We start from the raw sequence: 24,266 nt of genomic DNA on the forward strand, positions 1-24,266 counted from the left end.
ACCACGGGGTAGGAGAGACTAAATCAGCCTCCGTGGTTCTCCGAGAGGTTGAACTCAGTGTTATATTTTGGCCATATTGGACTTCTGGTCCCAAGCCCACCCCCACCTTGCCCTCCCATGCTTGTTCCCCTTCCTGGCTTTGCTTCATGCTGTTTCCACTTCTTGGACAGCTCTGGATTCTTCTTCATTGGGCTGACTCGGCGTGAGTCATTTCCTATCATTTCCACTCAGAAACCTTCCCTGCTCACTTCCCTTCTCTTCCAATTCCAAGTTAAGTACTTCCTTGGCACTTCCACAGACTGCCTATGGCTTAGACTTCCCATGTCATGGTCAAATTATCTGCTATGTGGGTCTCTCCGATAATACTAAACTTTCTGAGGACAGGAACCATGTCTTCTTCATTTTTAATCACCTTCTCTCCGCTTATCACAGAGTCTGGTACATCGCAGCTGCTTGATAAATGTTTGTTGAAAACCAAACCGAAAGGAAGCAAGATAGCACGATTTCCTAAAGGAACGGCAAGCAGCGCTCCTCATTAATTCAACAAATATTTTATATCTACCATGTGGCAGCCACTGCTAGGAGCTGGGGAGAATGGCAAACAAGAGAGGCCCCGGCCCTGTGTCCATGGAGCCAAAAGTTTGCCTTCAGGCAGGGGAAGGGTGAACGCTGGGGTACAGTGAGGCATTAGGACAGCTGCCGGGGGCCAGGTCCTGAAGGGTCTTACGTGCCAAGCTAAGATACCAAATGATCACACTGGGAAGTGGGCTGGAAATCTCCTGGGGCAGAAAAGTTCTCTGAGCCACCGTTTCCTCAATGCGACAGGTCAGTGTGCTCAGGGCTAAGGCTAGTGCTTTTCCCCAAAGCCTGAGCACGGTTGCTCTTGTCTCCCTGGAGACTTGGGGCCACACTCACCCATGGGCACGAGGATCCCAATGACCGCAGCGGTGACGGTTGAGTCCATCTTGCCACCTTCATTCCCATCTGCAAAACACAAACGTGCCTAACGATGCTCCATCGCCGTGAGCCCAAGTCCTTGCTTGCCTCAACCTGTAAGAACTGCCAGCTGCTTCTTGCTCTCATTCCATAGTAAGGTGCCTGACTAATGCCTAATAATTGAGTCTCTCCAGTTCCTATCAAAACTCCCCCGACGTGAGCACAACAACGGTTATCTTCACTTCACACATGGGGAAACACAGTCTTACTGGGGTTCTGTGGGCTCACAGAGAAGCTGCAGAGCTGGGACCCAAACCCAGGATGTGTACCCCACGTCCCTTAGCTATCCCACAGGACCACACTGCTAGGAAGCTGGGTGGTGGTGGGGGGGTGCTTGGCAGAGTGAACACTTAGGTCTCTACGCTGTTGACTAAGGCAACTGCCTTTTCCAGCCCGTACCTATTGCTTTGTCTCTGTTGCTTGGGCGGTCTCTCTGTCCGTCTGCATTATCAGCTTATTTTCAATAAGTAATTAAAATGGGAGGCAGTATAAGTAGTGGAACCAACAGCACAGGCTCCTGGGGTCAGACATCCTGGGTTCAAATCCCAGCTCTCCTATTCCCTACCTGTGTGGGCCAGTTACCTACCTCCAAGGGTCACTGTGATGGTTAAGTGAGGTAATTTAGGCAGAGCGCTCACTACGCCCGGTGCCTGGCACAGCCTTGCGGGCTTCAGAGTGAGGCACTGCTGGGGAAGTCTGTGGCCGCAGCGCCCTCACTGCGCATGAGCACACCCTGAGCAGCAGGAGGCGGGTCCAGAGACCTGGATCAGAGGCTCTGCCCCGCTGGAGAGGGCCTGGAACTCACGGAGCTAAACCTCCAAAAGTCGGCGTGAGCGCTCAGCTCTGCAAAGCCAGCTTCTGCCAGCAAGATAGGCCCGATGAGAAAGGTGCTACCAGGCTGCTTGGTTTCTGGGCCACATATGGGAAAGTTTTAAAGATGGTTTATCTTCTTAAGTGAACTCGCCCTGGCAGATGACTTAATTAAAAAGGTATTTGCTGGCTCATGAGACAGAACATTTCTAGCCATGACAAGTATTGCTTCCGATGATTTCATAAGTGCTGAACTTAATTATTTTCATGCCAGGGTTTGGAAAGAGGCACAAGCAGACCATAGTGACGGGTGTTACTGGCTGGGGAACCGGCTAAGAGAGCTAAGAAAAGAGACCAGAGCTTCTGAGGTTTCCCGATCAGAGGGACACTCCCTCATCCCTGCGTCAGTAGTGAACCCAGGCACATGCCCAGCAGCAGCAGAGGCTGTGCACACGAGCCCTTACTGTTTACACCTCCTCCTTTGTCTCTCTAGGCAAGCTTGTGAAGCAGGTGAGGGAAGGGCCGTTATCAGTTCCACTTTGTAGGTGAAGAAACTGAGGCTCAGAGATAGGAAGTGGCTTCCCACAAGACCCTCTACAAGTCAGGGGCACCTCAGACTCCTAAATCATAGGTGGGCACTTCTACCAGCTCCCTCAGAGAGATCTGAGATTCTGCTCCGGTGTGATCTCTTCTTCCACATATCTCCCCCCCAAACCCTCTCAGCCCTCCCCAGCACCTCCCCACCTGCCCAGGCTTCCCGAAGGCCCCTCCCCTGTCACCAAAGAATGCAGAGCTCATTTCCTTACAGTGCTGGGAGTGGTTGCTGGTCGCAGGGCTTGGGGCAGATGGCTTGATGCTGGGAGCCCTGGGGACGCCAACTGAGCTTGGGACCACAGGTGCCAGACTTGGTGTCTCTGTGCTGTGGTTCTGGTACGTGAGGCTGTGGACAGTGGTCCCAGGGGCTCTCGTGTTTTCCGCTGGTGTCCTCGCTGTGGTAGGAGCTAATGTCGTAGTTGAGGTAGATTGAGGTGCTGGAGGGGAAATGCCAAGGAGGTCACTTGCACAGAGAATTCTCTTGCTTTAGGTCTAACTCACTGCCTCTATAAATTATACTTACGAAGTCATTCTCAAGGCTCAGCTCAAATGCCACTTCCAGGAAGCCTTCCCTAAACCTCCTGAATGGGCTCTGACCTTTCCTCTAGCTGAATCCCAAGTACTTTGTGTTTAAACCGCACATTGATTTGATTAAGACAAGTCATTAAAACAAGGCTATAGAATTAGGTGTGGGCAAGACCACTGTAAAAGACTGGGGGGGATACATAAATCTAGAAGAATTTTGCATGCATATTATTACACTACTAAATTTAAATCCTCACTCCACTTTAAAGAACTGGACCTGGAAATCATAATTCATAAATCTGATGTAGCAGATCTGTGCTTACGCCAAAGGCCTTGGCCCTGTATCAACACTGGACAATGAATACAGGCTTACACGGCCTAAGTATTAACTATTAGTCCTAATCATATCACAGAAGGGCTTCTGTGTCATGTGTCCAGTTCTAGGTAAGGAATGGGCAAGCTCACAGTCACCTGCATAGAAATAGGAACTGAAGCCATAGGGAAAAGGATTCTTAATTTCAGGTCTTCAAGGACCTCCAGAAAGCCCCTGAAACTGAGTTTAAAATGTTGTCTGTAAATGTGCATTTTTTCTTGGAAGTGAGAAGAGAAAGCCTTGGAAGGACCCTGTGGGACACCAGCATTCAAGGACGGTAAAGAAGGCAACACGCAGCCAGAAAAGACAGAAACTGGGAGCATATGGCGTCCCGGAAGCCAAGGGAGGAGTTTAGCAGGAGGGGATCTCGCTTTGCTGGGGGCCTGCCCCCCCGTAGGTCTGCTTACCTCGGTAGCACCTCTTCATGTCTGGGCCCAGCCACATTGTGTCAGGACAGGCACACGTGTACTTGGGAGAGGGGCTGGAGAGCTGAGGAGCAGGAAGGCACAGGTACTCACAGCCGCCATTGGGCTGGGCACTCAGCTCGCAGGCATCTGCAGCTAATGGCACAGAGAGAGAGAGGGAGAGAGAGAGAGTTGGAGCAAAGACAAGACATGCCGAGTCCTCCCTTCTCCCAAGGATGAGGCCCTTCCCAGTCGGCTTGCTCCAAAAGCTTTCTCTCCTACTTTTTTGGACATATCCCAGCCTTGGACCTGGTGTTCCTCCCCCCACCCTCCACTTCCCTTCAACCCTGACGACAATGCTGAGAGGTGGGTGCATGGCCCGGAATGACAGGTACCAGATGTCTGGGCTCAAAGAGCACAAACTGGTCCAAGTTACAGTTCTAGTAATCTTACAGTTGGAATTTAAACTGAGGTCTGTTGGATTCCAAAGTCCATGTTTCTCCCTCTATGCCATGTGCCATGTCTCTTTCTTATTTAAACTTTTCAGGTCTAGAATCAGGCACCATGCTCATCCCCTCTTTCCCCTGTACCTTCCACTGTCACCCTGGTGGCCACAGCTGAGTTACAGGTAGCCTGAGCACTATATCCTAGCAAGAGAGCCCGGGGAGCCCGACGAGCAGGATTCTTGGCTTCTGGTCCCAACGAGCTGGATTGCTCCATGGCCCGGGGATATATTAGCTTCTACAGCTGCAAAATGGATACACATCATAAATGAGAGGCGATGTGCTCCCTCCTGGCAGAAGCAGTTCTTGGAATCAGACAGACCTGAGTTTGGGTTTTAGTTCTGTCGTTTTACCTTTCTGAGCCCCAGCTTTCTAAATGAGAAAAGTAACACCCACTTCTTGTAGGCACACATGGAACTTTATATTATAGTTTTTATACCCAGACTTATTTCACCAAGAGCTGAAGGAAATGAGGTAAAATGTGTGACAGCAAAGCACACTCCCAACGAGAGTGGCTGTCTCCACGTGTCCTGGGAATGCTGGGACGTGGCGTTACGGGAACCACACTGCCCAACTAGTGCAGGGAGAGGGTGTGGGCAGGGGCTGTGGGGCCAGGCAAGGCTCACCTCTTGGCTGCTTCAGCTCATGGAAGATGACAATATCATGTGGGTTATTGAGGTTCTCAGCGAGGACAGAGATTTCCAGGCCATTGAGCCGATTTGCACTGAAGATGGCCTCATTCTCCAGGTCTGTCCAGAACACCTTATCCTGTGGGGGTACAGATGCACAGGATGGGAGGCCTAGAGCCTAAACCCGTGACCTTAGTCTCAGGGCTTGGCCCAAACCATCATCACAAAAACTGCCCTGACCTCTCCCCTGAGCTCTCCTGCCCACAGATTCACAGGGGGCCCAGGGGATAGGCTCTCAGCCACTAATCTGTGGCACATACACATGATAGAGGTTCCCCTCTATCATGGAGGATTATTTGTTGGATCTGTGCTTTGGTCTGAAGACTGTTCATTAATGCTGAGCTAGGCCTGCTTCCTAGAGCCGAGGAGAAGCCCAAGGTCCAGTCTCAATGGCTGTTACCCCTACCGGGGCCTGGGACCAAGATTGGAGGGGACTATTCCCTGGTATGTCCTCCTACAGCTTCCGGGTACACACGGATCTGTATGCATCCAATATTCTGTCCACATAAGCCTACAGGTGCACCTGCAGGCAAGTCCACAACAACAGGTGCAACCATGCATCTCCATGCACAGATGTGGACACCTACCCACAAAAGCACACTTGGACCAGAACAGACACTTGGCCAAATCTTGGTGTAAGTACTTACATATTCTCAAGCACCAGCACATACCAGAAATGCACGCTTGTAAATGGCTGGATTTCTGGAGACACACGCATACACTTCACACAATGTGTGTGTGCAATGCTACACACATGCACAAGCACCTACATGTGTCTGCACACACCTGTCTTTCCAAGCAGGCGCTGGACTTGGAGATGGGGTTCTGCCCAGAATTTCAGAGCAGTGCTGAGTGATGTCACTCTAAGCAAATATGGCCCAATAGCCACCACAGACCATGGTCCCCTTGCTTTCCCTCCCCTTGGGGGCAAAGTTAATTTAGGGGAAAAGATCGACGTGGTGAGACCTGGGTTGGTTCTGGTTACTCGTTCCCCAAGAAGAAATGTAGTTAGGGCCGAACAGAGGCACAGGATGGGTGGGACGCTCCACCCTCTGGGGAGCTTCGTGAGGCCTGAGTTAAGGTCTGATTCACTTCAATGACCCCAGGGTCCAGCAAAGGTCAGCCAAAGTGTGCTGAGCTGAATAGCATCTTTCAGGCTATTTCCAACAGCAGAGTCTAAGGAAATGTATATTTCTTCTTCCCTCCCTCCCTTTATTGTGTACCTTCTGTATAGGGGTACAGTGCCAGGCGCTGAGGGCACAGAAAGGGAACACACGTGGTCTAGTAACCTCCCTGTGACAAGTGGTCTGAGAGGGGTCTTGGGGAGGAAGCACAGGACAGTAGGCTGCGAGGCCTCTGTGTGCGCACAAGTCAGCTGGCTTCCCTCTTCCTTTGTTTCTGTTTGGACAAGTCTCAGAGAGCCATCCTATTTGAAAAGCCTTTTCTAGGCTTTAGCGTCCTGCTAGGGACACGTCTCCCCTCCCGGAGCTCACCTCAAACACAGCTATCCCGAAAGGGTGGCTGAGGAAGTCAGGGGAGGAAATCAGCATCTTCCTGTTGCCTCCATTGAGGTCAATGCTGGAGAGCTGGTGAAGCTTGGAATCTACCCAGTACAAGCGCTGGTTCAGCAAATCTGGGGACAGGGGATCAGGTCTTGAGTTTGGGATCCCAACCAGGATCTCGGCTCCTCTGTGCCCACTTCCCCTACCCACATTTCCAGGCCAGGCCTCCCATGGAGGCGAACCTGGGGCAACCATCCAGAAATACAGGCACGGGTACTCTATGGGGGATATAAACACAAGACCCGTGGGGCTCCAGATGGTAGTCAGCACTGGGTAGTGGAACAGGACCCCAATCCAGGGAAGGCAGGCCTCACCCAGGGTGATTCCATTGGGCCATTCAATGTTGTCTGATACCAGTGTTTGCCGGTCCACACCGTTGAGCCCAGACTTCTCGATCTTGGCCTGGTACCCCCAGTCAGACCAATACATGAACCTAAAAGAGAGAAGAACTCAATTGGAATTTTAGTCAGGGGATGGGGTTGGGGTGGTGTGGGTCAGAGGGCTCCATGAGCCACTGAATATTATGTTTGGTGGGGGCTGGGAAGGCCTCTAAAATCCATTGGAACCATCGAATCTTAAGAGTTAGCAGTTGCATTAGTTTCCCCTCATCTGAGAGCCCTGGGAAGCTTGTGTTCCCCAGGAGTCCCCCCAGCTTCAGCCAACCAGCCTCAGGCCCCTCTCGGCCACTCTGGAGAGTCCCGGAGGCCAGAGCAGGAAAGGCCCTCGTCAACCCTCTCTTACTTTCCTGGTCTGCAAAGGGAAAAGTAGACGGCTTCCCCAGGGTCACACAGCTAGAACTCAGCCCGGGGTTTCCCTCGCTACTTTCTTGAACATTAATGAGTACCTACTGTGTGCCGGGCAATGAACTGAGAGGTTTTGCCTCACGTACTTATAAACACAGCCATCACTGCCCCCCTAACCCCATCCCTCTAGAGCAGGCAAAGGAACTCTCAGAAGCAGAAATAAATCATCACTCTCTGGTTTTTAAACTTTACGGTGGCTTCTCCTATTGCCCTTAAAACAAAATCCCAAATCCTTCCCATGGCTGACAGAGCTCTGCCTGCTCAGGCCTCTCTCCCGCCACCACCCCAACCCTTCCCAACCCCATGGGGCTCCAGGCACCAAGCTTTGTTAGTTGAGAGCCTCAGGCCTCCACCCGTCCCCCGGCTCCTTCTCAGCGTGAATGTCTTTGCTGTACAGAAGCATTCTCTGTAATAGGGCCACCCTGTTATTACCTCCGAAAGCACTAGCTCTTGCCTTCCTGGCACTTAAAAAATGGTTATTTCTGTGGGCATTTGGGTGGTGAGGTGTAGTTTCCTATCTACTTCCCCCACTAGTCTGTAAGGTCCCCTGAGGACAGGCTCGTCTGTCTTGCCCCTCGTTGTGTACCTGTAGGTTGCTCATGTGGGACTCGGAACAGGCTCTAGTTTAGTATTTGTTGGACAAAGTAATGTGTCTGTCCCAGCCCCACCAGAGCCCCTGGAGAGTGTAACTATTAGTCCCATTTTATAAATGAGCACACTGTGGTTCACAGTGGTTGACTTCCCTCACATCACGCTGTTAATAAGCGGTGGAGCCAGCATTGTACTTTATATAAAATGCAAGCCAAACTCTAAAGCCTGAAGGTTTCCTTCTCCCCAAAACTGCCTCTGCTGGAATCTGGTGTCAGGCCAAGGCTGCCTTGTCCTGGGGGCCCCCTTCAGCTGGGGGGCTGAGTGATTCTGTTAGTGGCTTTGGAGTCACTCTCTACCCATCCCCATTCTGCTCTGTTCCCAAAAATCTGACCCATGTGCGAACCACATCAGTGAGCTTGGCTCTCTAGTCTTCTGGCTTCCCGCTGCATTCAGTGACATGTCTGAGCAGGAGGATGAGAGACTGAGCTCAGGGTATTTGTTCCAGACTCCTCTCTACAAAGTTGGCCCTGGCTGGCTACTGCTCTGAAGGTGACCCTCTTTCCTTCCCAGCCCGAGTACCCGACCCTGCTCTTGCCCCTCGGGCCTAGTGCTGCTAAGGGCATAGTGTTAGGAACAGTGCATCAGACCTCACCCACTCCTCTGTAAAGAGACCCCCCGTTAAGCCCTCCCCAAGTCATCTGGATTCAGGTGTGCGGCGGGTTTCCTGCCGGGACTCGGACCCATCCACACCGGACTGGAGCTGGGCTGGGTGTCACTAGACACAGGGAGCAGGGCTGAAGTGGGGATTAAGTGAGAGGACTCATCATTGGTCGGGTGCCTGGTTGTTCCTAAGCGTGCCCAGTAAAGCACAGTGGTCAGTCCCTGCCCAAGGCCTCACACGTTCTGTCAGGGGCCACTGTGGCCCCCAGCCACCCTCACTGGAAGAAGACGGTTTTCTTATCCTTGTTTACAATTAAAAAAACAGTAACAGGAAGAAGCTAGCGATCCTGGGAAACTTAATATGGCTACCGCTGCTAAGAAACCATGCCTTCCTGGGACATCCCTATTGGGGAAGGGAGGGAAGAATCTTGTTCTGTTCAGAATCACTACCCCCAAAATGGAAGTGTGGCCACAATAGGGCAGCCTGGGTGGTGAGAGGCCCAGAGGCTGTGCACCCAGGGGTGCACCAGACCTAGTCAGTGGTCTCAGTCCTCGTTATCTTGCTGGCTATCCTGTAGGGCAGGGAGTAGATGTGTCTGATGTAACTCCAGAGGCCCATGGAGAAAGTCAAAGTTGGGCAGATTTGGGGATATGAGGAAAAAAAAAAAATCCTAAACACTCCCTAATGGGCAGAGCTGCCTTGAAATGAAATGGCCCCCGTGGGAAATAACGAGCTTTCTGTCTCTGGGAGTGTGGGAGCTGCCACCAGCAGCGTGCATGCAGCAACCTGAGGAAAGACTTCCTGCCCCAGAAGCTTCCACGAGGGCCATCCCTAAAGCCCAACTATGCTCTGGGATGCACTGATTCTGGGATATGAGTTAGTGGCAGAGTAAGGAGAACCCTGATGACCACTGCCCACAGAACCCAGGGGTTAATAGTCTGAGGGCCCCACACAAACTTTCTTCCCTTGGGCTGTCTGAGTGGCCCACGGCCTTCCAAAGTCCCCAAGATAACTCTTAATGACAGACACAGGAGGACCGCGTGCCTCCTCAGGGAAAATGGGAAGTTTGGGTGGGGATACTCACCCTCTCAGGGGGTCGACCGCGATGGCCCGGGGTTCACTGAGGTCCTGGCTGAAGAGAGTGCAGCGGCGGCCACCATCAATTGTGGCCACAGAGATGGTCTTGTTGCCTGAGTCAGTCCAGTAGATGTGCTTGTGGACCCAGTCCACTGCCAGGCCCTCTGGAGAGTGCAGCTGCTCGTCAATGAGGACCTCCTGCTCTGCCGGGTCGCTGGCCTTGTCCATGTAGGCGCTAGGAGCAACCAGAGCTGGCCATGGGGCAGGGGTTCCACCCAGGGGTCCATCTGGTGCTGCCTGGGCACCCCTCCCCTCTCTCTTTCCCCTCTAGACCATGGCAGTAGATTTTAGAGGAACTTGGCTAGTTTCTATTCTTCCCATTTCCTAGGCCACCAGGAGCAAGTATACAGGCTTGAGTCAGCCATAGCCCCTGGCCTGGAGGAGCTCAGTTTAGTGGGGGACAGGAATTTCTAGCTAGGTAATCACAGTACAAGGTGATTATGGAAAGCATCAGGGACTCTAGCAGCCAAGAAACGGAGACTCCATTATCTTGGAGAGCTGGAGAAGGCTCTGTAGTTGAGTCCTGAAAGACTAGCTCACCAGGAGCACAAGGAACAGAAAGCACAAGGAATGGTATATGCGGGCACCCAGAGCTGTGTGTTCTGGAACAGCGAGGCATTCGATGAGGGTAGAGCTGAGCATGCGGGAAACAGACTGGAAGTGAGTGTAGGCAGGGCCCTGCAGGCCAGGCCAGGCAGTCGGGATTTTATTCAGGAGGGAGTAACTGAGCAGGTGAGAGGTCATGGTCAGATAGGCATGTTGGGTCACTGTGGCGCTGATGCATGGAAGGGGAGGGGAGGAAGGGAGAGAGGCCAGCTAGGGGGCCACTACCGCAGCTGGGTGAGAGGCGAAGAGAATCTGCAGAAAGGCTGTGTCGGTGAGAATGGAGAGAAGGGGCTGAGAACACAGCGGACACGCAGGAGGCAATGCTACCAGGACTCTGTCTCCCAAATGCTGTTTTTCCCCAATGCTCTCTCCTCCCCCACGTCCTCCCTCTGGCTGATTAGATCCACAGTGCCCACTGCCACCCATAACTCTGATTCTCCCATCCTGACCACTCTCTGAAGCTCCAGATTGTAAAGCCGACTGGATGTCGGCTGGACCTTGGATGTCCCATGGACCTTGAACTCAACACATCTCAAACTGCCCCCCATTCCTTTCCCCTCAGCCAGCCAGAATGGCCAACACCCCACCCCATCCACTGCTCCCATATCAGAAAATGGCAGGCTTCTGAGCCAGAAATCCGAACCTCCCAGAATGCACCTCCTTTGGCCCCATACCCATTCTGTCATCAAATCCTGCCTCTTCTAGGCATACCTGTGGGGCAGACATGGCCCTAGCTGCTTCTGTGTATGAGTCTAAACTGAGTATGTGTCTGTGCGTTCGGGGTGTGGTACGTATCTAGCTGTCTGTGAACAGCACTTGGTATATCTTCCTCCATCCATCCATCCATCCGTCCATCCAGCCATCCCATTGTTCTTTTAACAGTCTACCCTGGGCCTGATCGTTGGCAGTCCTGCCACACAGATCTCAGGACAAAGAAAGGATAGAACGTCCAAAAAGGGGCCCGGACACACAGGGAGGCAGGCTTGTGGGATTTGAGAAAGACCTACCAGAGGACCTCCTGGTGTGTGTGAGGGGCCTTCTTGAGAGTGGAAGTCCACTGACTATGGCGTTGGACAAAGGAAAGGGCTGGGCCTGGGGGTACTGCCATCCAGGAAGAGTTCCCTGACACCCCAGATTGGGCAAGGGGCCCCCTCTGTACTTTCCTCTTGGGAGCAGCATAATAGACATCACTGTGTTATGAGTGCTGTCCTCCAGGCAGGACCAGGTCTCAGTCATGTTGGACTGAGTTATCCGCAAGATCTGACCCACAGACAGGAAAGGTGCCTTACAGTCCTCCCAGAGGCTGGAGCGTCATCCCTCCTGGCCTGGTAGACTGGTTCTCAGGTCTGGCACTGCCCCCCAGGCCACCAGAGGTCAGTCAAAGCCCAGGGGTGTGGGCTCAGAGGGGCTCTCCCCACAGACCTCTCCGCCTGGCCAGCCCCGGGGAAGGAGACAGTCTGGGAGTTCCATATCCGTTGTGACCCTGTGTTTCTGCCCAAGTCCCTGTCTGTCCCCAGCGGATTCTGGAGGCGGAGCGGGTACAGAGGTCCCCCTTCCTCTCCACCTGTCAGGCCCCCCGCCCCTGCCCCGGCCTGGCTGTGGAACACCTGCCTCCACTCACCTATAGATCTTGCGGTAGGAGAGGTCACACCAGAAGATACGATTGGTGGCCACTTCGACATCCAGCGCCACGACATTCTTGAGCATGGGGATGAGGCGGGAGTAGTCCCGCTTCACCAGGTCTATCCTCCGCACTTCGTGCCGGTTCGTGAAGATCAGCGATGGGCTTCTGCCAGCTGCGGTGCAGGAAGAGTGAGAGAAACGGTCAGTGCAAGAGGCGGGGTGTGGGGGGGCGGGGTATGGGGAAGCTTAAGGTGCAAAGTGCCCTGTGTAACGGAAGATCTGTATTCTTTGTATTAGACACAAACTCGCCCCAAATCTTTTCTGTATTCTTTCTATTAGACACAAACTTGCCCCAAATCTTTACGACTCCCCATTTCCTCCTTAGGCTTACACCGAAGGCCTTCTGGGATGTGACCCTAAGCCCCATCTAGCCTCATCACTCACTGCCAACACACCTTGACTCCAGCCACCAGACCAGTATGATGACCAGGCAGAGCCTGGCTGCCTCGGGCCTTTGCTCTGCCTAGAACGCATGGCTCCCCAGCTCCCCTGCTTAGGGCCCCACTGCAATAGCTCACAACAGGGCAATGTGAGCATCAAGTGTTTTAGGAAGGGGACTGAGGTTGGAGTGTGAGGATGAACATCAGAACTAGGGTGAGGTTTAAAAGAGGAGATGCAGTGTGACTCCTCTCCCTGAAGACTCAGTCTTTAGTTTACGCAGAACGTGTTTGGGGACATGACTAGAGATGATGTTTCAGGGACATGACCAGAGATGGCATTTCAGGGGCTGGCAGGGATCAGGAGAGTTCCTGTGAGCTGGGTGTCGTTTGCACTAGACTCTGAAACAGTAGCAGGGGTGGGGTATGTGTAATATACAGCACGGGTCATATACGTGCAATGGGGACAACACTCGGCAACCCATGCACACGAAAAGCCATTTTTAAACTTAGGAGGCTATTTTAGGAAGTTCACTAGTGACCGAGACATTCCTGGCTACTCAGCAAGAAGGTCACTACCCCAGAGGCCTGTGAGGGGCCAGCACTGAATTCCGGTTTCCCTCCTATGGCCTGGTTCTACTCTCACGTCCCAGCCCCTGTACTTGGAGCTACCTGGGCCTTCTCCCCCAGTTTTCCAGCGGACATTTCTGCAGGCCACCTGGTCCCTGTCACTGTGCATCTGTGTCAGGCTAATGAGTCCCCTGGGGACCAGGGAGGACCAGCAGAGAGTCCTGTGTGGCCTTGGCCTGTGACCTGCGTGTGGTGATGGGTCGGGGCGGGGTAAGAGAAGATCTGGTATCCAAAGAGGGTCCAGAGAAAGAATTCTGGGTGCAGGAAGGAGAAAGAAGGAGAGCCGAGGTCAAAGCCCTTCCCCTGACGGTTCCCTTTTCTTTGTCCCAAAACGAGAGCAGCAGCACGATCCTCTGAAGGCAGGAGCTGGGTTACAGGGTATCTCGAGGTGCTAGGAACCCAGTGTGCGGGTGGCTGGGATTTAGTGTGACTGCGCTTCAGATGTTCCTCTGCGGGGACTTGTGATGACGCGGCAGTCATGTGTTGTCTCTGCTGCACGTTCACAGTCCGTGCATGGAGGACACGCGTCCCTTGGGGGAATGGGGGGGCAGCGAGAACAGGCAGCATGTGATGCATGCCGCGCTAACGTACGTGTGGCATCGGGCACAGTAGGGGCGGTAGGCTTTGGGTTTGCAGGCTTTGTGTCCCTTACTGTGGCCGCACACCAAGCATCGTGTGTGTGCGTCTGAGCTCCGCTTGTGCGTCCGAGGGCCTCCTCACAACCCCCGCTTGGATGTCAACATGGCTTTCTTGAAAACTCGACATGCTCAAATCAAGCTACTGTTCCCCCGACCCTGCTTCTTGCACCATCTTTCCCAGCTCCATAGATAGCAATCCTGTTTTCCCAGGTGTTTGGCCAAAAACCTTGCCGTCATCTTCGACTCTCTTTTTTTAACTCTCACATCCTGCATTCAATGGGTATGTGAATCCTGTTGCTTCAAAATAAGTCTTAACCTGCAAAGTATGTCCAGTCTGCCTGCTTTGTATCATCCACACTGCAGCACGATGGTCCCAGCCACCATCACCTCTTCTGCGTGACACCAAAACCTCTTAAATGGTTTCCCTGCTTCTTCCCTGTCCCCTACAGTCTCCTCCCAGCATGGCAGCCAGAGGAAGCCTTTGGAAATGAAAGGCACAGCACATCCCTCCTCTACTCAAAGCCCTCCAAGGCTTCCCCCTGACGTGGGGTGACAGCCCTTAGGATGGTCTAGAAGACTCTGTGATCTGCCCAGAGTCCCCTCGATGACTTCATCTCCTGTGCTCTTTACTCCAGCCACGCCGGCTTCCACGCTGTCATCGGAACACACCCCGCACGCTCCTGCTTTAGGGCCTTTGCACTTGCTGTTCCTTTGGCCTGAAATGTGGTTCCTACTGATAGCTGCATGCCTCCTTCCTTCACCACCTCCCGGTCTTGACTCAAATGTTACCTTCTCACAGAGGTCATTCCCTGACCACTCTGTCTGAAACTGTACTCCTCCCTACCCTTCTGGACTTCCCTCTCCCCTTCCCTGGGTTGTATTCCTCCTTAACCATGACCACCATCTGCCATGCTAGTTCACTTATTTATCAGATTTCTTTTTTTTAAAATCAGATTTCTTGTCTGTCCCATGCACCAGGATGTAAGTCCCAAAGAACACGCAAGGATCTGTGTCTGCTTTGCTTACTGCCGAATCCCCAGTGCCTAGAACGATGTGTGGGTCCGTGCATGTTATGCCCTCTCTGGGGAATGCCTGTGCTGTATGTGTGGTCTGCACAGTCCAGCATGTGTCCATACATAGGGTGACTGTGAGTGCCGTGTCTGTGATATACTGAGTGGCTCTGGGCAGGGTCTGTGCAGGCGTCTGTGTGCCAGGTACACTTATAATCCAAGCAACGCATGTGCCCCCTGCTCCGTGTGTGTGTGTGTGTGTGTGTGTGTGTGTGTACCTGCATAACCATCTGCTCCTCACAGAGGTGGCGGCAGCTGGCTCTCTGCAACCCCATGGAGCTGTCCCTGTGCCCCCCACCTTGGGGTGCCCATACCGACAGCCTTGCAGTTCTTGGTCAGTGTGTCCATCTCGTAGCCGGGATGGCACTCGCACTTGAAGTAGCCCTTGTAATTGACACAGATCTGGCTGCAGGCATCAGGGTCCTCACACTCGTCGATGTCTGCCGGGATGAGCACAGGTCAGAACCTACAGGGTGCTCTGCCTCTGTCTGGGGGAGGGGCGGGGTGGGGAGGGTCTCACCGCCACAGGTCTTCTGGTCCAGGAGTTGGTAGCCTGCTGGGCACGTGCACTCAAAACCAATCTTGAGGTCCGTGCAGATGTGGGAGCAGCCACCATTGTTGTGCAGACACTCATTCAGCCCTGGGGAAGGACACAGGCTCCTGGGGGTTCAGGAGTCCTGGCTGGGGGGATGGGGGCAGGATAGGGGTAGGGCCTAGAGCTGAAGCAGAGACACCGGGCGGCAGGACCCCCGTGGGGCCAGGATGCTCTCCAGCTGCACTGAGCCGCAGCCTTGTTAACCAGGTGACTGTGCAGAGGAGGCTCAGAGAGAGGGACAGGTCCTTGCTCCAGGCTGGACCCAAAGACAGGGACAGAGTGGAACTCAGGTCCTTTGCCTCCCAGGCCAGGGCTCTGTGTATCCGGAGGCCAGAGGCAGTTAGGCCGCCTGAGGTCTCTCCTTTCACAAACACAAGTCTCACAGCTCCTCCTTCCTCGTGACCTCATTGTGCAGGGACCACCCCTCACCCTCAGGATACCTCGAGAACCCCTTCTGAAATGCCCTTGCTTAAACATCTCCAGCCTCAAGGAGCCCCTTCCCTCCCAGGGCAGCCTTCCTCACTGGACTGGCCTTCCTGAAGCTTTTGCTCCCACTCCAGCTCTACTGGCTGGGGCTGGCCAGAGTCTGATGGTTCCCTCTGAGTCTCCTTGAAGCGCTGATTTCTGACGCCCTGCTATCCAAGTGCCTTCCTCCAGACACATCCCATCTGTCCATGTCCCGTCCTGGACAGGGCCCAGGGCTAGTTCACTGCCGCCCAGAGGGAGTCTAAACAACAGAGAGTGACCCCACCGAGCTTGTGGTTATCTAAGACCCCAGGTTCTTTCTACACAGAGCTGCCGCTCTGGCAGTTCTCTCCTACCGTGAAATATGATGGATTATTTCCACCTTCTCCCCTCTCAGCCCCTATCCCTCTTTCTATACTCAATCACAGGTCTGGTCCCATTGCTGCAGGGGCTGAAGGAAGCCAGAAGCTCATCGGGTCTCCCCACCCTCCGCTTCCTCGCCCCTTCTGGCAGAGTCCTAGGAGAGGTTAGGGAGGCCGGCACCAAAGCTCACCATGTCCTCACAGCATCTTCTGAGCTTTGGGATCACAGGTTAATTCTGCAGGCCAAGAGAAGGTGCCCTGCCACCCTTCTACCCCCCAGGATCATGCACCGCCACTGCAGCCAAGCCAAGCACAGCTGAGCCAAGCCAGTTGTGGCCATGCACGCAGCTGGTCTGAGTGGCCCGCCCCAGGCCATGCACAGCGGCGGGTGCCCACCTCCAGCCCAAGCCATGCGGACGGATGACTCCCCTTTACCCCTGGGCCGCCTCCTGTTTCCCCGGGATGTTGGTAGCACTGAAAGAACAAGATCACAGCAACCCCATGATTGGAAGTTCTGGGGGGTTGGGGGTACTCAGCCGGGTCCAGCCCTGGGAAAAGGCCCAGTCCCCTGGGGTGGGCTGAGCCACGGCGGCTTTGAGGGGCACTCTGTGGGGCACCACCTCCGGGAATCTTCGGTCACTCCACGCCTCCCCTGACCTCTCCCACACTGTATTATTCCCTCAGTGCCGTCCATCCGTCTGCTCATCGCTCGCTCACTGCCTCATTCACGCACCCACTCGCTGCCCCCTCCTTCTGTTCACTGCCCCCCTCCCTCTGTAGGTAGCAGCAACTCCACAGCTGTATTTACCAAACCCTTCACAGACTAGCATGTGTAGGATGGCTCTGAAAAGAGAGGAGGGAGAGCTCGAAGTGGCTCAGGTTTCTCTGACAGAGGAAAGCACAGAGTCCCTTCGGGGTGAGAGAATGAGTAGTGGGTCTTCGCTGACCGTGCACTGGAAGGCCAGTGCCAAAGCAGCGCCTGGAGGGGCTTCCCTGGGCCTTCCCAGTGCTATCTAGCCTGGAGGCGATTCTGCTGGGTGCCTGCAGGGGAGGTGGGGGTGGTTCAGAGGCTGCCATGGAAGGGAGGGGCAGAGTCACTGTCCCCATGCGTGTCCCTGCGTACATGCTCCCACACACTGGCGGGCGCACAGACGCCACAGACAAATTCCCACGGATGCAGGGACGCACAGAGACACAAGATGCAGTCCCCTTGCCTTACTCCAAGGAGGAGCCGTGGACACAGACACTGGGCTCTCCAGCACACAGAGACACAAATACATGCGTACATACTTCTCTTAGATGTGTCGTGCAAAAGACCAGAAAGAGATTTAGTAGGTGAGCAGCCCCTGGCTAACTCCAGATCTGTGAGGGGTGAGGGGGTTGGTGGTGGTGGAGGCTGGGCTCCGTTGTTCCCACTTCCCAATTATCTTTTGCTCACGTTCCTTCCTCTGGGACTTTTCCTGGCAGGGCGTCTGAGGGAGCAGGAGGGCCCAAGATGAGCGCGTTCCCGCCAGCTTCGGTGCAGGCTAAGTGACCTGCAACCGACCACGCTGCCTTCCAAAACCAATTTTTAAATCTCCAACAGGGGTGGAAACACGCTGTTCCTGGAGAGTTCTAGAGAATGAAACTCCCCAGAATCTTTAGACTGGCAGCCCGGTCTGCCAGAAAGGTAGGGTTGGATATAGGCTCCGTCCTCCCAGGAATTCTGGGCCCAAAGCTCTGAGCTCAGACATGAACCTTCCTGGAGCCCACAGTGGGTTTCTAGCATATTCTGTGGGCTGCTCACCTCACCTACAGCCCAGACTCTCCTGTTCTTTTCAGCCTGGAACCCAGCTCTAGCTCTAGGACAGCTGCCTCATCCCGCCCTTTACTCATGCCCAGCCTGTAAGTCTTCTCTCTCAGAAAGGCCAAGCTCCTTGGGGCTCAGGATGGTGTCGCCTTCCTGTCACCTTCTGCTGCTGGGACTCCCTTACCCTCACTCAGGCCTGGCCCGAGCCATGTACCTCCGTTGGCTACTGTCTGCTGTCCCCTACCTCTCCCTCTCTTCCTGGATTCCTGCAGAGACTAGAAGGCCTCAGAGGCCAGGATCCTGGCTAGGTTAGCAAAGGTCTCAATGGGGAAGGAGAGAGGAGGAGAGGCCGAGTTTGTGAGAGGAAGCATAACTGAGCATCTGGGTTGGAAAGGAAAGACGGCTTGATTTGTAGAGATGCAGAATGAGGCTCCAAGGCAGAGTCCCGCCAGAGGACAGCGCACAAGTCCAGAGAGAGAGGGTCAGAGCAGAACGTGTGCAGAGGGGCAGGTATGGGCCTTGGCCTGGATGCCAGGAGGGGGCGTGGTGGGGCGGAGTCCAGCAGGCAGAAGGAGACAGGTACTGTACCACACTCTTTCAGAGGTTCATCCGACCAGTCCCGGCAGTCTCTCTGAGCGTCACACACTTTCCCGCCGTCCACGCACTCGCCACTCTTACACTGAAATCTGCGGGGGCCCTCACATGTTGATTCTGTCGGGCCGGACAAGAGAGTGGACAGGGCCTGTGAGACCTTGGGCAGGGAGGGCTAGGCTGGTCTAGGTCCGTGGGAGGTGAGCTGAGCTCCAGCCCCAGTCCCCACAGGTCTCTAAAGGACCCAGGATAGACTGGGATACAGGGCTGGTGGGAGTTCTGCTCTCAGAAGGGCAGAACCCCAGGAATAAAGTCAGGATGCCCACGTATCATTTAGCTGGGCAAGGCTGGTGGGGGGTGGGGCGCTGTGCCTGATCTGGCAGTTCTGGGCCCTGAGAGGAAAGTAGAAACCCTAGAGAGACCCTGGGGACTGGACTGACCATCTGAGGGGGACCTGTGTCCTAGAGGCCCTGTATAGGGGAGGCCGCTTCACTGCCCAACCCTTTATCCATTTTCCCAGATGACCTGTGGTCAGGGTCCTGGTTCCTACAGGTGGGGAGTGATGACCAGAGAGTCATCTGAGAATGAAGGGAGCTCCCTGGGGACAGAGGTTACGCTTACGCTAGAAGAAAGCCACGTGGAGGCTTGGGCGTGGACAAATGGTGCAGGTGGACTTCCTGCAGTGCCTTCTCATGCCCCACCCCCCCAGGCCTCTTGGAGCTTTTGCAAAGTCCTTTAAAATCCTGTTCTGGGGCCAGCAGGACCTGCAGGGAGTAAATCTGGGTAATTTAGTGGCAAGTGATGCTTTGGGGGTACACACATCTCAGGCACCAAGGGGAGACCTCTCTGAATTCTGCTCTCTCTGGAGTTGGGAGAGTTCAGGGCTCTTCGTCAGGGAGGGGGTCACCCCTTTGCCTCCAACCTCACGCACCCTGCAGGCAGCCGGCTTCATCACTCCCGTCTGGACAGTCCTGTTCCTGATTGCAGCGCTTGATTGTAGGGACACAAGTCCCTTCCCCACACTGAAACTCGTCCCCACGACAGGTCCCCAGGGCTGCCAGGAGAAGGCAAAGCAGGAGGGTCAGGGCCAATGCGGTATTGGAACAGCCCTCCTCCCACAGACCCCAGCCCCAGCCCATATCTGCGCTCGGCAAGAACAGAACTAGGAGCTGAACTTGGAAGTCCTCAGAGGACACCTGGCCAAGGCACTTGCAGTATACAGATGGGGAGACTGAAGCTCAGAGAGGGGGAAGGCCTCACCCAGGATCACACAGCACTCTGGCTGACAGAGCCAGGACTGAAACTCAGGTCTGCTGTTTTCCCATCCACCGCCTCTCCCCAGGGCCACCCACCCACAGCACACCGCCGCCTTCTTTTCAGCGTCGGTGCTCATGTCTTTATGACTTCATCCCTTCCCCAAACCCTTCCTGAGCACCCTCTGCATGACAGGGACTAGGTGGGACATGGGGAACCCAGAGACTACTGGGAAGCTCCCCATCCTCTAGGAGCTCAAGGGGCAGGAGGGAGACTGAGGAATGAACGGGTGACATTACAGTGTAGTCTGCGCTGTAGGAGAGAGCGGCTCCGTATAGGGGTTGGGGGCACCCTGCCCAGCTGGGAGGGTTGAGGCCTTGAAGGACAAGCAGGCCCGGCAGGGGCAGCTCCTGAAAGTACCAAGGTCTGGGGCACTGGAGCCAGTGGGTGAATGCCTGAAATGGGGAAGGGCAGGGGGCGGGAGGCAAGACAAGGAAAGCAGGACCAGGGAAGACCCTGGGCCTCTGGGGTCAGACCTGAGCTGGGCAATTTAGGAGCCTGGGGGCCTCCAACCTAGGGACCCCACCTTCCTCAAGTCCGCGCCCCACTGTAACCCAGGTAACCCCGGCGGGCAGGACAGGGGGGTCCTGGCAGCCGGCGCCTCAGGCCGGCCCGGGGAGAGCAGCGGGGCCACGCGGTACGGGGGTGGGGGGCGGAGGCTTACGGCAGTCGGCCTCGTCCGACTTGTCCTTGCAGTCGCGGTCGCCGTCGCAGCGCCAACCCAGGTGCACGCATTCGCCGCTGCGGCAGGCGAACTGGGCGGCCGCGGCGCAGGCGGCGGGCGCGGCGGTGGCCCCGGGGCCCGCGCGGCCGCACAGCTCGGCCGCCTCATCCGAGCGGTCCTCGCAGTCGAACTGGCGGTCGCAGACCCAGCGCTCGGGGATGCAGGCGCCGCTGCCGCCGCTGCAGCGGAACTCGCGGGGCCCGCAGGCCGGGTCGGCGCAGCCGCGCTCGTCGCTGCCGTCGCCGCAGTCGTCGTCGCCGTCGCACACGAACACGGCGGCCAAGCAGGTGCGGTTGCTGCACTGGAACTCGTGCGGGGCGCACACTGCGCGGGACAGAGAGCCGGTCGGCCCTGCTGCTGCTGCTGCGGGGGGGGGGGCTGACCCTTGCCCACCCGCCGTGGGCGTCCTGTGGGGGCAGGGGCGCCCGACAGCACAGGGGGCTTCCGATCCGGGGCCATGCAGGGGGACTCAGGGCACCGCGCCTGCCCCCACCCTCCCCGAGCCTCGCAGCCTCACTGGGAGCGAGAATTCCCGTCCCCCTGCCGCCTACATTGCGGTGGGACTGGGAGTGCTCCTGCCGCGGAGTGCTGCCCGTCTCCAAGGGCCTTGTGATGTTCCCAGGAAAAATACCGAACGTGACCCTGACCCATCCCAAGGAACAAGATCTGGAGCTGCTTCCTGATGTCATGACTCAGCCGCGTCCCTATCCCCATGTGCCCGCACCAGCCAGGCTCAGTCCCCTGGCCTGGCATCCAAGCCACTAGCACAGAGCCACTGCTCCACCCGAGCTCCTGGTGCCCTGGTGTCTGCCATACTAGACCCCTGGCCCACCTCTTCACCTCCAGGCCTTCGCCCAAGCTCTCCCCTCTGCTGGGTGCTCTCCTCCTGTCCAGCACTGTCTCCGTATTTCACAGTGACCAGTTCTCATCCTCCAGGGGCCCAAAGCCCCCCTCTTTCATAACACACTTATGCTCTCCTACTTGGCAAGCCTCCCTCTACCTCTGTTCTGCGTGCCCTTCACAGCACGTTCAAACATCTGGGTTCACATCGTTGTCTCCCTCATGACTACTGCACGGGGACCGGCTCCGAGACTGATCCCACTTGGTCTGGAGGGCCTGGCACAGAGCTCCCTGTGGGGGGCGGGTGTGAAGTAGATGGATGCCAGACAGGCGGGATGTTGAGGAGTAAGTAGGGATGGGCAATAGGTAAGGACACAGGTTGCTGGCCCTGCCTGGGGCCCTGGGCTTCCTCTCTCTAGTGAGCTGCCCAGCTCAGAGGCTGAGAGGGCTTTGGAGACCACCAGCCTAACTGCTAGTTTATAGATGGGAAAACTGAGGCCCAGAGAGGAGCAATTTGTCCAGGGTCACACATAACCAGAACCCTGATTTGGGGCTCTTCCCTCCTATTCTGACCACTCTCAGCTTTCTGGTTTGCTCCTCCTTTCCTGGAGGGTAGGCCATTTTCAGAGCAGTGACCTCCTCATCTCTCTGCTTGGTTCCGCACACAGAGGCTGTGGCTGGGGGATGGGGGGTGTGGTTGGGAAAGGGGCTGCAGCCTTGGGTAGGGCCCCTGTGGCGGCAGCACCGGATCTTTCCACGTGGGGGCGCCAAGAGTCTGATTTTATTTGCTGATAGAAATATGTCATTTTTCATTGTTATTGGACATAAAATAGAATGATGTCTTCAGCTTCCCAATGTACGCAGCTCGTCATGTGTTGCTGACAGCTCTATCAAGTTTCTGACAGCTGCATTTTCCCCCCTTCTGGGCTTTTGGGATGTTGGGGCACTGGTGGGGAAAGCACACACTGCCTTGTGGTGTCTGCCCCCAAGATTACGCAGATGCCCAGATTAGCTCCCCTCTTCCCTGCCAGACTCGGCTTGCATGTGTCTGGGGGGAAGGGCTCACTAAGTCGCTTCCTTATACTGAGCTCTCCCTGAGGTCTGAAAGTTAACAATGGTTTCAAGAGTCCTATTCTCAGACCTGCGTCTAGAGAGTCCACTCCCAGCTCTCAGAAATGGAAGCAGCTCTGGGTCAGGGAAAGAAGGAAGAATTCTTTCTCCTCTGCCTGGGTGGTTGGGATCTGTAGCAGAGGTGTCCAGTAGGGCCTTCGAACCACCCTCCCATCACCCGTAATTAACAAGGACCATGCCTGCCACTACATGGCCTAGTTAGAGATACTCCTGCCCCTGCAATAGCGGCTGATGGCCCTTAGAAATGAGGAAACATCTGATTATGGGGAGAGGGGGTAAGGAGGGAAGAGGATTCTCATTGGCCAGCGAAGCCCCGCAAAATTATCACAGCTGAGGAGACAAGCCAGTGCCATCGCTAGGGCTTTGGCGCTGCTGGCCGAAGCCAGGATCTCCCCCATACCCAGATGCTTCCTGCTTCAGACACGTCAGAACTCCAGACTTGGAATCTAGAGTGCTGTGTGACTCAGAAGCCTCCAGAGAGATGGCATTTCCCCTGGGCCAGGGAGGATGGGTAGGATGTAAATATAGAGGCTGGGAGAGGGAGGAGGGTGTGAGGCAGCAGTGGTTGAGTTCCTGGCAAAAGCCCCTATCATACCCCAAACCACCCACATCTCAGCCCAGCCTTGCAGCTTAGTTATCGGCAGCCAGTCTGTCTCCCCTATTAATAATGGGCTCCCGAAGGAAGAAGCGTGTAAGATTCACCTCATCATCCCTTCCAGAGCCTGGCTCCAGGCCTGGCACACAGTAGGTGTCCATCCAATTGAAACAAGCATAGCCCCACTGGCCCAGGACCCGCTGGCCTGCTCCTTGGGAAGGAGATAATCCTGTGTTTGAAGCTCAGTGATGTGGAACTGCCCCGGTGACCACTTCCATCTGTTCCTACTGTGGCTGCTGGGGATGTCTTCCCGCCCTATGACATTCGTGCTGGAGTCTGAGATTTCAGAATCAGACGTCCTTCACACTTCAGGAGTCTGCCCCTCCCCCACCCCCAGCCCCACCAGTACCCCCCATGCCTGAGCCCTTGCCCCCTGCCTTGGCTCAGAGGTCGGTGGAGACGGATGGAATGGATGAGCAGATGTCAGATATGGTAAAAATACTCCTGGGCTTGGCTGTCCATAGCCGGATTTGAATCTCAGTTCCACCACTCAGCCTTGGGTGCTTTTCCTCGCTTGTCTGAGCCTCAGTTTCCTCACCCATAAAATGGGGATGACAATGGCTGCTCGTGCGGTGGTTGTGAGGATGAAAGCAGGAAACGTCTTTCTAGAGCGCCTGGCCATTACTAGTGTCCTGATCATTACTCTTTGCTGTCCACCCACCAAGCCCCGAGAGAAGGCCCCTCCCCAAAGTGGCTGCTGCTCCCCGAGGCTGCCCAGCCACCTTGCAGGCCCTGGGACCTAACCCGACTCACAGGTGGCACAGCCGGCCTCGTCTGCTCCGCTTTCACAGTCCTTCTCCCCATCGCAGCGCCACGAGGCGGGCACACACTTGTGGCTGGCGGGTCCACAGCTCAGCTTCTCTGCAGGACACACCTGCTTGGCTGTGGAGACAGACACACGCACATGGCTTAACCAAGCAGGGACACGGGGCATTGCGCCAACCAGTCCTCCTGCCTGCCTCAAGCCGCCTGGCCCGAGGCCCTGGGAATCCGTCAGGCCTCCCTGTTCCGGGTCCCAGTTTCTTCATCTGAGAAGCAGCTACTATCTAGCCCTAAGGCCCTTGGAATCCTACATCGGATCCCACCACTCCCTGTCTAACATCCTTGTACAGGCCCCTGGCCCCTGGCAGGCAAGTCCCTCCTCGATC

General features: G+C 55.5%; 1 protein-coding gene across 6 annotated transcripts in view; it reads right to left on the bottom strand.

The window, feature by feature from the left end:
- LRP8 (LDL receptor related protein 8) overlaps window positions 1-24,266 on the bottom strand; it is a 78,356-nt gene that overhangs the window by 11,072 nt on the left and 43,018 nt on the right. For 2 of the 6 annotated variants that reach the window (XM_044238270.1, XM_044238267.1), the window contains exons 4-17: window positions 23,872-24,000; window positions 20,433-20,816; window positions 19,386-19,508; window positions 18,452-18,574; window positions 15,173-15,292; window positions 14,967-15,092; window positions 11,876-12,050; window positions 9,596-9,823; window positions 6,771-6,889; window positions 6,388-6,527; window positions 4,832-4,973; window positions 3,706-3,858; window positions 2,613-2,837; window positions 916-984 (exon numbers count right to left, since the gene is read on the bottom strand). In XM_044238270.1, coding sequence (XP_044094205.1) covers window positions 916-984; window positions 2,613-2,837; window positions 3,706-3,858; window positions 4,832-4,973; window positions 6,388-6,527; window positions 6,771-6,889; window positions 9,596-9,823; window positions 11,876-12,050; window positions 14,967-15,092; window positions 15,173-15,292; window positions 18,452-18,574; window positions 19,386-19,508; window positions 20,433-20,816; window positions 23,872-24,000 — 2,256 coding nt within the window. Of the gene's footprint in view, window positions 1-915; window positions 985-2,612; window positions 2,838-3,705; window positions 3,859-4,831; window positions 4,974-6,387; window positions 6,528-6,770; window positions 6,890-9,595; window positions 9,824-11,875; window positions 12,051-14,966; window positions 15,093-15,172; window positions 15,293-16,509; window positions 16,549-18,451; window positions 18,575-19,385; window positions 19,509-20,432; window positions 20,817-23,871; window positions 24,001-24,266 lie in introns of all 6 variants that reach the window. The other 4 variants (XM_044238273.1, XM_044238272.1, XM_044238268.1 and 1 more) reach the window with 3 other exon arrangements.

The sequence above is a fragment of the Neovison vison genome, chromosome 2 (genome assembly GCF_020171115.1).
Source record: "Neovison vison isolate M4711 chromosome 2, ASM_NN_V1, whole genome shotgun sequence".
Taxonomy (NCBI): domain Eukaryota; kingdom Metazoa; phylum Chordata; class Mammalia; order Carnivora; family Mustelidae; genus Neogale; species Neogale vison.